Below are 12,710 nucleotides of genomic sequence, written 5' to 3'. Positions count from 1 at the left end.
ATCAATGTTATTATCAATATTGAGAGAGAAAAAGGTTGTGTCTATGTCATGTTTCAGGTTCTACATGATATCTAATAAAGATGTGAGCATGAGAAAGCAGCCAAACAGTGGCAAACTTCTCAAGACGATGTGCTCTTTGTAAATATCGAAAAAACAAAAGCAGAATTTTAGATGACAGAGTTTCAATGGTTGTCAACTGATTAGTCGTGATTGGCTTCTTCCAAATTGTGCAGTTTGTAATGTCCAATCATATTCCTGCAGGTGTAGCCTAACAACACAGACACTGTAACACCATGTGGAATTCTTCTGGAGCTTCCTCCTCTTCCCCTTTATTCCTCTTTGATTTGTGGATAGAACTTTCAGTTGTGGATAAACTAGGATTAAGTGTTTGTGTGTCTGTTTATTAGAGGGATTAGCTTCCTCATGCTAATCCTCATCCGCCGAATGCTCCCTTTCAACAGCACCACTCGTTTTCTGCCAAATCTGACTGTGTAATTGTTGAGTACAGAGAAGGGAGTGGGAAAGATGTGTGTCTTTCAACAGCTGACAGACTCAGTGTGAAACAGTCTGGGGTTGTCTGAGACGAGACAGAAAACAAAGACAAAAAAAAAAACTAACTTGTCCTGAATCTATATTCATCCAAATGAAGAGCCCTTTTCTAGGAGAGAAGGAGAGAGCAGCCTCAGATTTAATATCATATAAAGAATTGCTTTATTAATCCCCAAAGGAAAATGATTTTGTCCATCAGCTCATCTACCATTTGCAGAAGAATTAAAAAGCCTGATGGCTGTAGGTATGAAGTGTCTTAGCGTATCTCTCTGTCCTGCAGTGAAGAGAAGAGAGAGGAGTCGTCCATCACTGCTGGGTTTTTTTTTGTGTCCATCAAGGTGGTATGAAGTGAATAATCTGAGTTGTTCAGCCTCTACAATTCTTCAGTGTGCATCTCTCCACCACATACCCAGTGAGTCCATCAGGGAAACATGATTGAAGTCTCAGAATGTTTAGTCTGTATCCTAGCAACAACTTCATGGAGAACTTCAGATGGAATTTCAGCAGTTGCCATGGATGAGATGTAGTTTTCACCAATATCTCCAGCTCATCATCCCTCTTGTTGGGCAGAGAGTTGACATTTCCCATGATGACTGATGGCAGAAAGGACCTACAGTAGGCTACATCTCCACTTCCAACCTTCACCTTTGCACCAGCATGGAAGCCATAAGAACATTTCTTCATCTCAGCTGTGAACAGGGAGGCATCCTCCAGACCTGCTCCGTTTTCAATGAAAGAACCTCCTCTCCTGAACAAACTCCGCTCAATATGACTAAAAAGCTCAGAGCTAACGTTACCAGTTGAAGTGCTCGCTCTGGAACATATAATATAATCATTAGGATCTAAATAATTTAGAATATAATTATTTGTTTTCTCTGCTGTATGGAAATGTACATTTGTAAGTAGGCTGCATTATTTTGTTTTTGTTAGGGTGTATGGACGGCACAGTCTCAAATTGGTCATCATAGTATAATTGGAAAAGTTATGTTATTTTCAATCATCTTGTAAACAATTACAAGATCATTGCTTCTGAAGGAACACTGGTATAGTAGCCTAGTATAGCAGTGACTATACTTGGATTACGAGGACATCAGAGTAGTTAATTCGAGGAACATTTATTGTGCATGTCTGCAGTATAAAAGAAAAGAAGCTAAAAGTCTTCTCTCAAGTTGCCTCCATCTCTTTTTTTTATAAAATACAATAAAATTAAGTGGAATAACATGGAGATTAAAAAAAGACTTCAGTGGAACAGCAAGTTTCTTTCCCTCAACCAACACAAAGACAAACAAACTCCTAAAATGCATTATTTATTTAACCAAAGTGACTGTTCTTGAGTTACATTATGGCAAGAATTGCCATCATTGCTTCTACACAGTCCAAAATATCTCATGTGCAGTGTTTGTGCTTGCTAACTGGAGCTGCTCTTGTCTTTATATGTCTGTGTGCATATACAATCTTATTGGCCAAGTCATTTTTGGGGGCTTTTTAATGTACATGTATCATACTCGTAAATATGCACAGGTGTTTTAAATATATTGCTTAGGTTGTGGGTCTGTACGTCAGGCTCTCTGGCAGTGTTGTTTGCTGAGTGATTCTCTGAATCTGGTGCACTTCCAGCTTTACCTTAAAGATATTCAAACAAAATAACTTTTGTTTTGCTTTTTAAAGTCATAAATTGATAGATCCATGTGTCTTTGGATTATGAAACACATTTTTTTTTCAATGGGTTGCTAAGCAGTAGCTATGACAGCCAAATTTGTATGTCCCCTATATGTATTTTCATGACTACCAAAACAACCAAAACAATTTAAAAAATCTGAAAAAAATATATCAGCAACAGTTTACCAATTCCCCCATTTAAAAAAATAATGCTTTAGTTCAACATCCTCAGCATTGAGGAAGTGACATCAATCTTCAACCCTGTAACAAAAACAATGTGAGGGGACTGAGTCCTTGTTATGGGGTCAAAGGTTCAAAAATCAGACAATGATAAGTGCACTGTATTCAGAGAATCACCCTGCTGTCATTACTGGAATGCAATGAATCTTGGGATAGCTTGGCCCACCAGTAGGATACTTTGCTGCTCAGGTAAAGAATGGGACAATCTAGTTGCACCACAACAGCACATGCAGCGTTTGATCTGACACACAGCTCCAGGATCAGGAGAAGAGAAGCAGAGACACTGATTATCCCTAATTACCATCAGCTGTGTGTCTTCAGCTCTGTCCATCCAGTCCTTCTTAAATGTGTCATTACCCAGCACAGGCCTTAAAGGGCCGGAGTGGAGGATTTAAGGGGGGGTCTATGGAACAGATGGAATGTAATATTCATGATGTTATTTGTATTCATAATGTTTTCATTATGACCAGAATAAAAAAAGAAAAACTCTGTATTTTCATTAACTTCCTCCTTCCTAACAATGAGTTTTGATGAACATCTGGGTCACACACAGTCCTCATACATAGCCTCTGATTTTTCTTGCATTTTCTTCTTCAGAACAGAAGCTTTTTAATATCAGCTCTCCAATATGCAAAGTTCCTGCCCAACACTATTCTGCAGAACCACTGTCACTGCATCCTTATGCTGCCTGTGATTGGTTTGAATAGATGCAAACATGCCAACGGCAGAAAGACAATAGATGCAGTGCTAACCCAGCGCTAAAGGAAGGGGGGTCTGCAGCCCCTCAGCTAGATGGTAAATGGACTTACATAGTGCACTCAAAGCACTTTAGACTATTAGTCACATTCACACACAGTGCTTGTATCTACACCTCAACATGTGATGTGGATTGAACCACCGACCACCTGCTAACCCTGTGGTCCTTTAACCGAATGGCAACTTGACTTGACACAGTGACACTGTGACTTCCTCCTTCTGCTTGGGAACAAAAACACACCACAGAGCTGAAAATCACTGTGTAAAATAACACTTTTGTCTTCCTGTCTGCTGATGGTAGGGGCCTCCTGCTCCCTCACCACAAACCAAGCACAGTATAAATCTGAACTAGTTCTGAACTAGTTTCCCTCAGTATGTAGAATCAGATGTGAGCAGGTCTCAGTGATGAGCCACCTGAAGCGCTGACTTAAGGAGGGAACATCCCTTCCAGAAGAGATACAGATATTTGGTGCCGAAGGAATTTCATTTGTACTTTTAATCCCAGAAACAGACCAGAGATTACTGAGGATCAGTTTGTTGCTGTGATCATCAGATATGTGGATTAAGATAGAAGATGCAGAGAAAGCACAAGTACCTGGGGAGCTGAGACTGTAGCAGCCAGAGGACGGGACAGGAAGAGAAGAACAGATAGACAGCAGCCTGCAGGAGGGGGAAACGGGAGAGGAGAGGAAAGGAGGAGCAGGAGGAGGGAGAGGAGAGAAGGAGGAGCAGGAGGAGGAGAGGAGAGGAGAGGAGAGGAGAGGAGAGGAGAGGAGAGGAGAGGAGAGGAGAGGAGAGGAGAGGAGAGGAGAGGAGAGGAGAGGAGAGGAGAGGAGAGGAGAGGAGGAGGAGTTGGAGGAGGTGAGGGGGGGGTTACCGGTATTCCTGCAGCCATGGCAGACAGCAGTTTTTGTCTCCATCTGTCCTTCCCTGTCACTGTCCCGTCCTCCTGTTTCTCTGGCTGCAAGACAGAGGGACAGGTTACACACACACACGCACACTCATGCACAGACGTCTAAAAACTATTATGCAGTTAAGTAACCAACCCACCCCTCAGTCTACAACTGACCCTGTAAATGAATGTTCAGGGCTTTTTTACCCCAGCACCACAGACAGAAACACACCACAGACAACAGACTGGTGAACTGTCTCTTCTTCCTCAAACAACAAGCTGAGCCGTGTGCTCACTGCTCACACATCCACCACGGCTCCAGCTCCACCTGTAGAGTCCTTCAGGTCTCAGGTTCAGGACGCTGCAGCACTGATCCTGCACCGTGTCAATCAGTCGCCCTCTCACCCCTCTCACCGTGGCAGCACGCCATCTGTCGCCCCAGCACAGTGGATGTGGGCCAACGGGGCTCAATGTGACTGACCCAATTTACAGAGGCAATCTAGATCATTACATCTCACACATTAATGTCCGGTGCACGTTTCAGAAATCAAAATATCAGCAACCATTCAGTAAGACTGAACCAGACGCCAGATGAGTGTATCTTAAAACCTGATGTTTTTTTAACAATTCATGAATGAGCATTAGTGTATTATATATTTCCATTAGTAGCCTATCAGTGGCATTCTGGTCTATGCTAATGGAGGTGTTAAATCTATCTTACCTCATTCTTCTTCTTCTTTTTCTTATTCTTCTGCTTCCTCTGTCTCTTCTGGAGGAGGATGGTCTCGTACCGTGGCCTGGGGTGTTCCTGAGGGGAAACCAGAGGTGGTAAAATTATAAATACACTCATTCACCCGTCTCTCTCTCTCTATCTCACTGACTGTTGTACAACCATAAAATGCAGGATAAGAAACTGAATTAACTGATGTGTTCCTTTTGTCGGACGCCTAACAGTGCAGCTCCTACAGTACACAAAACAAGCAGCTCCTTTGCAATCAGCTGGTCAGAGTGTGTATGTGTGTGCTCATGTGTTGCTCATGGTTACGTATGCCAAACTGTGGCAGGCTAACCAGATTTAGTATTAATTTATTATGACAATAAGATACACGAGAAGTCAAGTCACCACACATCATCACTGAGAGGATCTGGAGATGTCTAAAACCCTATGTTTGTCCTATGTTTGAGGACTTTGTATCTGTAAGTGTGTTTACGTGTGTATTCAGACCTCCACTCTCAGTAGTGCATGTGCCAATTTGTGTGTGTGTGTGTGTGTACCTCATCTTCCTCGATACCCGTCAGATCCCAGCTGAAGCTCAAACTGATCTGACGACGCTTCCAGTGCTCCAGGAACAGCACCGCTGCAAATACACACACACACACACACACACACACACACGAGTACACAACTGTTGTTAATGCCAACATTAGCTATGTAGCAATAGCAAACCTTACAACTAGCACAGCAATAGCTATTGCAATTGCTATGGACCCAGAGTCCGAAATAAAGAAATATAATATATATAATAGGAAACACACAAGTTTCAGCGTCAACATCTACACACTACAGTGGCTGGAATAGTAGCAGATAAGACCTGTGTGTCCAGTCAGTGGCGTGTTCAGAGTGGGGCTTGGGTGGCACAGGCCCGCCCTAAAATCTGAGTGGCCACCCCAAAATATGATGGGCTATATGCCCAGTATAGTTTTATACTGGCTTTTGTCAAGTTATTTTTCTTATTTTTTCAAGAATGAAATATTGAGGGTTTTCTATCACAATTGTATGTTGCCACTCCTGTATTTTGACTAGTAGGTCTAGTTTTTCTCACAGTGTTAGTAATTGAAGTAGATATGGGTTTTGCAGACAAAACTGGGTATGGCCAAAACCTGTGTGGGTGTGTGTTTACGTGTGCAAATGTATACATGAGTACGTAATGTGTGCGCCCAGGCACTCATGCTCACGCTTCATGCCACCCTACCATAAGTCAGTGCTCCACTTGGGCCACCCCTATCAAAAATATCTGGACACGCCCCTTTTGATTTGTGAAACATCTTGAACACCATGTATCATTTTCCTTCCACTTCATCATTATGCGCTAGCTACTTCATGTTGGTCTATCAAATAAAATCCCAATAAAATACATTTAAGTTTGTGGTTGTAATGTGACGAATTTAAAAAGTTCAAAGTTCAAGGGGTATGAATACTTTTGAAGTCTGCTGCCTGTAAATGTCATCATTTCTTCTTATTTTTCTGAAATGAAAATAAATTCACCTCACTACGACAGGTTAAACAGTCCTGAGGGCGACTATTTGGTCAAAATGATCTGTAGCCTCACAATATTCTGCAAGAACCAGAGGAGCTGATTAAGATGCTGATCACGTACCAGAGTATCAAAAGAGCACGATACAGAGACTTTCACCACAGAGAGTTTGTGCTGCTAATTGTATTTATTTAATTCCCTTTGACTGTGTCTTCTGTATCTGTTAACCTTTAATTCCTACTGTGTTGGCCTGTTGCTCTCAGCACGACTTCCTCTTGAGGTGAAGGCGGTCATGAGATATTAATGAGCAACTTCGCATTCAGCCCACCTGTTCACACACACGCAAACGCACGGGAAAACTCACGCGCACACACGCACTCCTCGAAGCAAAACGCGTATAACCTCACCCCACAGAGACATGAAAATGGCGAAGAAGACGGTGGCGGGGTTGTCGAAGAGGTGCGAAGCTCTGGCGGTGCCGCAGGCGGTGCTGAGCTGCCAGAAGTCACATGCTCCGTCACACAGAGGACACATGGTGAAATTCAGACGGTCGTCACACATCTCCAGGCTGAGGAGGGAGAGAGAGTCCAGACGTATTTGTGATTAACAGTTATAGGGATTTAAATGCTAGATTCACCACCTGTCTGTTACATTTAACCATTGGAAATGAATGGAAGTTTTAACATATATGCACAATAAAAGCTTCATAGTATTCATGAGCAGTAGTGTAGGCTGAATTATCAGCCTTTTGCTTCATGACACACTCACACACTGCCAGCTGTACCTTCTGTGTTCCTCCCACACAACCCTGACTACAGCCAGATACAGCAGGTATCTGGGCAATCCCTGTCTGCAGTGTGTGTGAGCATACGCGTGTATTTAAAGGGATAGTTCAACATTTTGGCAAATTGGCCCATTGCCATAATCCCTATAGTTTTAGGAGTAGGTTCATTACCTTTATTTGTCGGTGCAAGCTATTTTTAGAATGGCAGAGCAGAGCCGCAAGCTGCTCAGAGCTACGCTACAGAGGCTGATGGGATTTCTTGGTTTCCCTCATCAAACTCATCAAATACACAATCCAACAACTCCAAAATGCTGTGGTGGACAAGTTGTGACCTGCACATTCACCACGCTATGAGAGGGAACGTTATGAGACAGAGTTGTTTTCGAGGCAAATGCAGAGACTGCTTGCTGAAAAACTGCCCCCGACGGGAACGTGCATCAGTGGTTTTGCATGAATTTACCTCGTAACGTTCCGTTATTATCTCATAGCGTGGTGAATGTGCAGGTCACAACTTGTCCACCAGAGCGTTTTGGAGTTGTTGGATTGTGTATTTGATGAGGGAAACCAAGAAATCCCATTAGCCTCCGTAGCGTAGCTCTGAGCTCAAGGCTCTGCTCCACTGATCTAAAAATAGCTTGCACCAACAAATAAAGGTAACAAACCTACTCCTACAACTATAGGGATTATGGCAATGGGCCAATTTGCCAAAATGTTGAACTACCCCTTTAAAGGAGAAGAAACTCTCATTTTCTCCATCCTGCATCCTTTAAGTGTGAGTGTATTAGCAGACATGGAGCTGCCCTCACCACTTTGTGTCTTTAGAGGTCAAATCAAGAGAGATGTCACACTGGAAGTGAAACGTTGGAGGGACATACCTGGGTATGTTAGTGTTGACTGTGGCCACCCCGTAGCCAAACACAATGATCCCCACTATGGAGGCCGGTACCAGCAGCTGCGTGTAAACACCCAGCCAGGCGAAGTAAAGGCCGATCTTCTCCCCAAAGTACTTCCTATGGGGTCAGAGGTCAAGGGTTAACTCACACAGGTGTAATGACGCATCTAATCTGGAGCTGGAGCATCATCTGAGGATCGTCACAGCCCCTGTGTGTAAAACAGCAGTCAGCGTCCTTCATCACCAGTGATGGGAATGACGGCGTAACTAACAGCGCTACTTTTTTCAGTAACAGTAATCAAAAAAATTACTGTTTCCCCTGTTATAACACTGTTACTGACAATAAAATGTGCCGTTATGCTGTTACTTGACTCAAGAAGTCCCATCGGAAAATAATACACTGATTAAAGCAGAAGTAAGTGATATATTTGTGTTAATATAAGTCTTAAATAGTTATATCTTCCGACAGCAATCACTTACATAGAGTGTTTGGACCGAAACACGGGTCTGTTAGTCACTCTGCTCTGCTCTGAGCCGAGGAGAAAACATTTATCGTATCCTACAGTTTTTATCCAATGAGGAGAGAGAACGGCATGCAGGGCTGTGTGTGCAGCCAAGGGACGCCGTGAATGTGGCGACGTAGGGACGAGGACTGTTATGGTGCGTTCAAGGAAACTCGTATTTTTCCGACCGTGAAGTCGTACCAGTTCGATCTGGTACGAGTTCACCGGTCGGAAGTTACGAGTGGCCGTTATAGTGACTTTCACAGGTAAAACAGGTCGGAAAAACACGAGTGGGTTGCCTGAAATGCAACAAAGTCGTAAGTTGTGACTTGAAGCTGTAATTTACGATTTCAAAAGCCTGCCTGGAACGCAGCATTAGCGAAAACGACCGGACCACTTACTTCTGCTTTAAGTGTAGGACGTTATATACACAGTTTTCTCAGTTCATCAACTGGTCGGAAAAAGCCATTTATCTGGAACTAACCAACTCACTCAGTATTCCTCCACACAGGCAGGATCCGCAACGCACTGTATCACTCCACCACTGATCTAAACAGCTGATAGGCGGAGTGATACAGCGTGTCACGAAGCCTGCCTGTGTGGAGGAATACTGAGTGAGTTGGTTAGTGCAGTGGTTAGATAAACAGGGACAGGGAGGGACGTCCAAGTAAGTTGACGTATTTGCGAAGTCATACGTTAAAAACTCACATTTCCAATCAAAGTAACATGCCCAACACTGTTCATCACACATTTTTCATCAAATTTCTGTGCAGCTTTATTTGCCACAAACATTTTTAAACCTGCAACTGCAGTCCCCTCAGCAGTGTCACCTGCAGCAGCAGCAGCAGCAGCAGCAGGAGGAGGACGGATGTGACCTATGGTGACCTTTGTCTCATCATTCAGCTGCATTTGGCAAAACTATGCACACTTCAAATACATGTCTTTCTCAAGTCACATCATCATCACTGTATTGACCAGTTTTATCTCACCCTCACACACATCTCTCTTCTGGCTTGTTCTTGCTCATGCAGTCAGGGAGGAGATGCTACCCTACAGTTAACTAGCTTCTTTCCAACAGCAGGCAGGTTGCTTAGCCAAGGACTGTGAACTGCTCATATCTGGATCTGTTCCTCAGGAATATATCTGTAATTTGAATCTAAATTACTTATTATTTTGTCCTATTTTAATGTCTTTTTAGCTAATTCAATTTTAGCCTCCTTTTATTTTAATCTAGCACTGAATAACTCAGTGGTGGATGTGTGAAACTCAATTTCATTTTTATGTGATGCATAAAAATGACAATAAAGGAATCAATCACACACATCACTAATTTTTCTCATACAGTGCAGGAGTAATGGGAATGTGTCCACATTTACTGTCTTCAACACATTTGTCTCACCTCATGGAGACTGAGTGGTTTCACAATAAAAGCAGATTAATCCAACACTGATACAAGCTTTGGCCATGCGAGGCCTTAAATGCACATTTGCAGCTGAACACAGTTTGATGTGAGTCTCATATTAACATAGTGTTGGATGGGGTGGCAGTCATCTTCAGTTATATATTAGGCAAAACAACGTCTCCATGTGTCTGAGCTGCGTCGTGTTACCTGACGAGGTCAATGGGCTGGTACTTGTAAAAGGCCGAGTATCTGGCCCACTCGTCATGCAGAACCTGAGGACACACAGAGAAGAGAGACGAGCAGTGTGGGTGTGTGACATCGTGTTGTGTGTTTACCTACTGGAGCAGCATGAAAACCAGCAAAGTCCTCAGAGGAAGAGGAATATTCTGTCTGTCAACAGGTTTGTTTGTTTGTTTGTTTATTTGGATCCCCATAATGAAACAGCTACTCTTCCTGGGCTCCATGTTAAAACATGCATATAAATACGATTACAATGATATGTTACATAAATGAATACAATTTCTTCACTAAATTCCCCCCTTTCCCCTGTGGTTAAACCGGCCTGTTTTTTAAAACTTTCTTTACTTGTTGCTTGAGTTATGAAATATGGCAACTTATTCCAGAAATGGCTCTATACATAACCCCCCCCAACAGCAGTTCTCAGCCTATAGGAATCATAACATGACCCTCCTTACTTGTCTTGTTTCATGGCTATGTCTGTTTTGAGAAAATGAAATTCTTCAGTGAACACAAGTTGGTTGTTTGAAAACACATATATTCCTATATATCCCTATTCCTATAAGTTAGAAGACTCTGTCTTAATCCGTTCCACCTTCAGCCAGGCAAGATCAGCAGGTATTTGCTCTATGCTTTTCCTCATTAAGTTCTCATTAAGCTATACATACAGTATAGCTGCAGCTGAAGTAACATTATCATGAAGCCTGGTGCTCTGGAAACTGAAAGAATATAGAAAATATATACTGTATATGATAATAAAAAATGAATGACTCATGAAGTTCTTCATTTATATTTTGTCCAGATTTCTTTGTTTATCTTTGTTTTCTTTTATGAGCTAACCTGAACTCCCAAAAAACTTTTTTTTCCGTTTTGCTCCGTCCTCTCCCCTCGCAGCAGCTCGGCCTCACAGACATGTTTACTCAACTTAAACTTCAATCTGCGCCACAGCTCTGCAGATGGGAGGGTGGAGCCACTGAGACAGGGAATGAGAGTAAATAAAGGAGATGAAAGAAGTTGAGTCATTGTTAGGGAAAAGTGGAAGTTCCCTTTGCTTTTCAGCAAATTTCTGTGGCCCCAGCATCAGCAGGTGACTCTGGACAGTGGGAGCGTTTGGATAGAAAGACAAAACGGAGAGGAGGAGGAGCTGAGGAAGAGAGGGAGAGAAACGTGAGAGGAGGCGTTGTACCTGTCTGTCGTTCCTCTCCTCCTCGTGTCCGCTGACCCTGAAGTCACCCTGAGGACCAGGAGGAGGAGAGGGTGAGAATCACAACACACACACTCATCTATAATAGACAGAGGACACACTGTGCACTTTTGGAAATACACACTTTCACAAACAAGCTCCAAAAAAACACTCAATAAAATCAAACCCAAACGGTCAATAACGCTCTATTTAGCACATTTGCTACACTTCAACCTGCAGAAACTCAACACCACTCGCTGAAGGTCTCACTTACATCATGGAGAGGGAAGGCAGCGTCATACACGCCTTTAGCTATCAACGTGCTGATGCCTGGAGAAGAGAGAGAGAAGAGAGAGAGAAGAGACATCAGCCATAACATCACTCTGAACATCTTCTGTCAAGGTTTTGTTTTGAACCATAAACCATGAGAGTTTTACACTTCATCACACCTAAGAAGTGTGTTTACAACGAATGGCTACAAGACGAGGTGTGAATTAAAGTGGTAGCCATGTAAAAAATAAAAATAAAATTCTTGAATGTACTGCTGCACAGTAAATGTCTGATGTGTTATTGTATGTGTTGAAGGAGAAATCTTTCTTCATATGAGCTCAAAGACTGACAGACTCAGCTGGGTGAATCTGACCCAGGATCTTAAAGGTAGAGTCTGTAGGTTTGTTCAATGCCGTTTACACAACATTCAACCTCTGCCCCTCCTTTCTGGCTCAACTGCCACGCCCCCTGCCCCTGACAGCAGTAGTCAGGACTGACCCATGTTCAACTGCTGTTCACATGGAACACCTTTCCACTTTGGCCTTCAAAGTTCACCTTTACTACCACCTAAGATAGAGACTGGATACCATCAATGTCAAGCCGGGAGAAATGGCGGATACTGAAGAAAAGGAAATACAGTGTGAATGAGGCGCTGGAGAGCCCGCGGGTCCTCCTACTCGTTGCAGCATAGCTCTCAAGGCTCTTGTTGCTGGTGGCAACAGGACATGGGCCTGATGCTCCAGCGCCTCACTCGGACCTCGCACCTGCATTATGTCACTGGCTGGAGAAAACACACCGACTCTGCCCAGAAACGTCCCAACTACACCAAAACTACACCAAAACATCAAAATATATTTGGATATGAAGTAGTGTTGTTGATTGATTCTGGTCCAACTCTTGACATTTTAGTCAAAATATTTCAATTGTATTTTGTTGTAAAAATGTAAGAGTGACTTCCCTCTATGGGTTGAAACCTGGCTATTACAATCAAATTTGGCTGTTGGCTGAGATGGAGGCCATTGGCGTTTTTGGAGGCAGCTTTCGTCACGCACCACCACTGTTTGCCTCGCCACCTCAGCGCCGGCTGC

The 12,710-nt window shown here is 43.1% G+C and overlaps 1 protein-coding gene across 2 annotated transcripts in view; it reads right to left on the bottom strand.

The window, feature by feature from the left end:
• Positions 1–12,710, bottom strand: part of ano2b (anoctamin 2b) — a 94,070-nt gene that overhangs the window by 59,655 nt on the left and 21,705 nt on the right. Inside the window, exons 7-14 of one of the 2 annotated variants that reach the window (XM_085769862.1) lie at positions 11,627–11,682; positions 11,356–11,403; positions 10,140–10,204; positions 8,011–8,145; positions 6,759–6,919; positions 5,372–5,454; positions 4,818–4,904; positions 4,082–4,165 (exon numbers count right to left, since the gene is read on the bottom strand). In XM_085769862.1, coding sequence (XP_085625988.1) covers positions 4,082–4,165; positions 4,818–4,904; positions 5,372–5,454; positions 6,759–6,919; positions 8,011–8,145; positions 10,140–10,204; positions 11,356–11,403; positions 11,627–11,682 — 719 coding nt within the window. The remainder of the gene's footprint in view (positions 1–4,081; positions 4,166–4,817; positions 4,905–5,371; positions 5,455–6,758; positions 6,920–8,010; positions 8,146–10,139; positions 10,205–11,355; positions 11,404–11,626; positions 11,683–12,710) is intronic. The other variant, XM_085769861.1, reaches the window with a different exon arrangement.

The sequence above is a fragment of the Trachurus japonicus genome, chromosome 23 (assembly GCF_045865225.1).
Source record: "Trachurus japonicus isolate A0001 chromosome 23, Traja_1.0".
Classification (NCBI taxonomy): Eukaryota; Metazoa; Chordata; class Actinopteri; order Carangiformes; family Carangidae; genus Trachurus; species Trachurus japonicus.
This window is presented reverse-complemented; position numbering and strand designations above follow the sequence as displayed.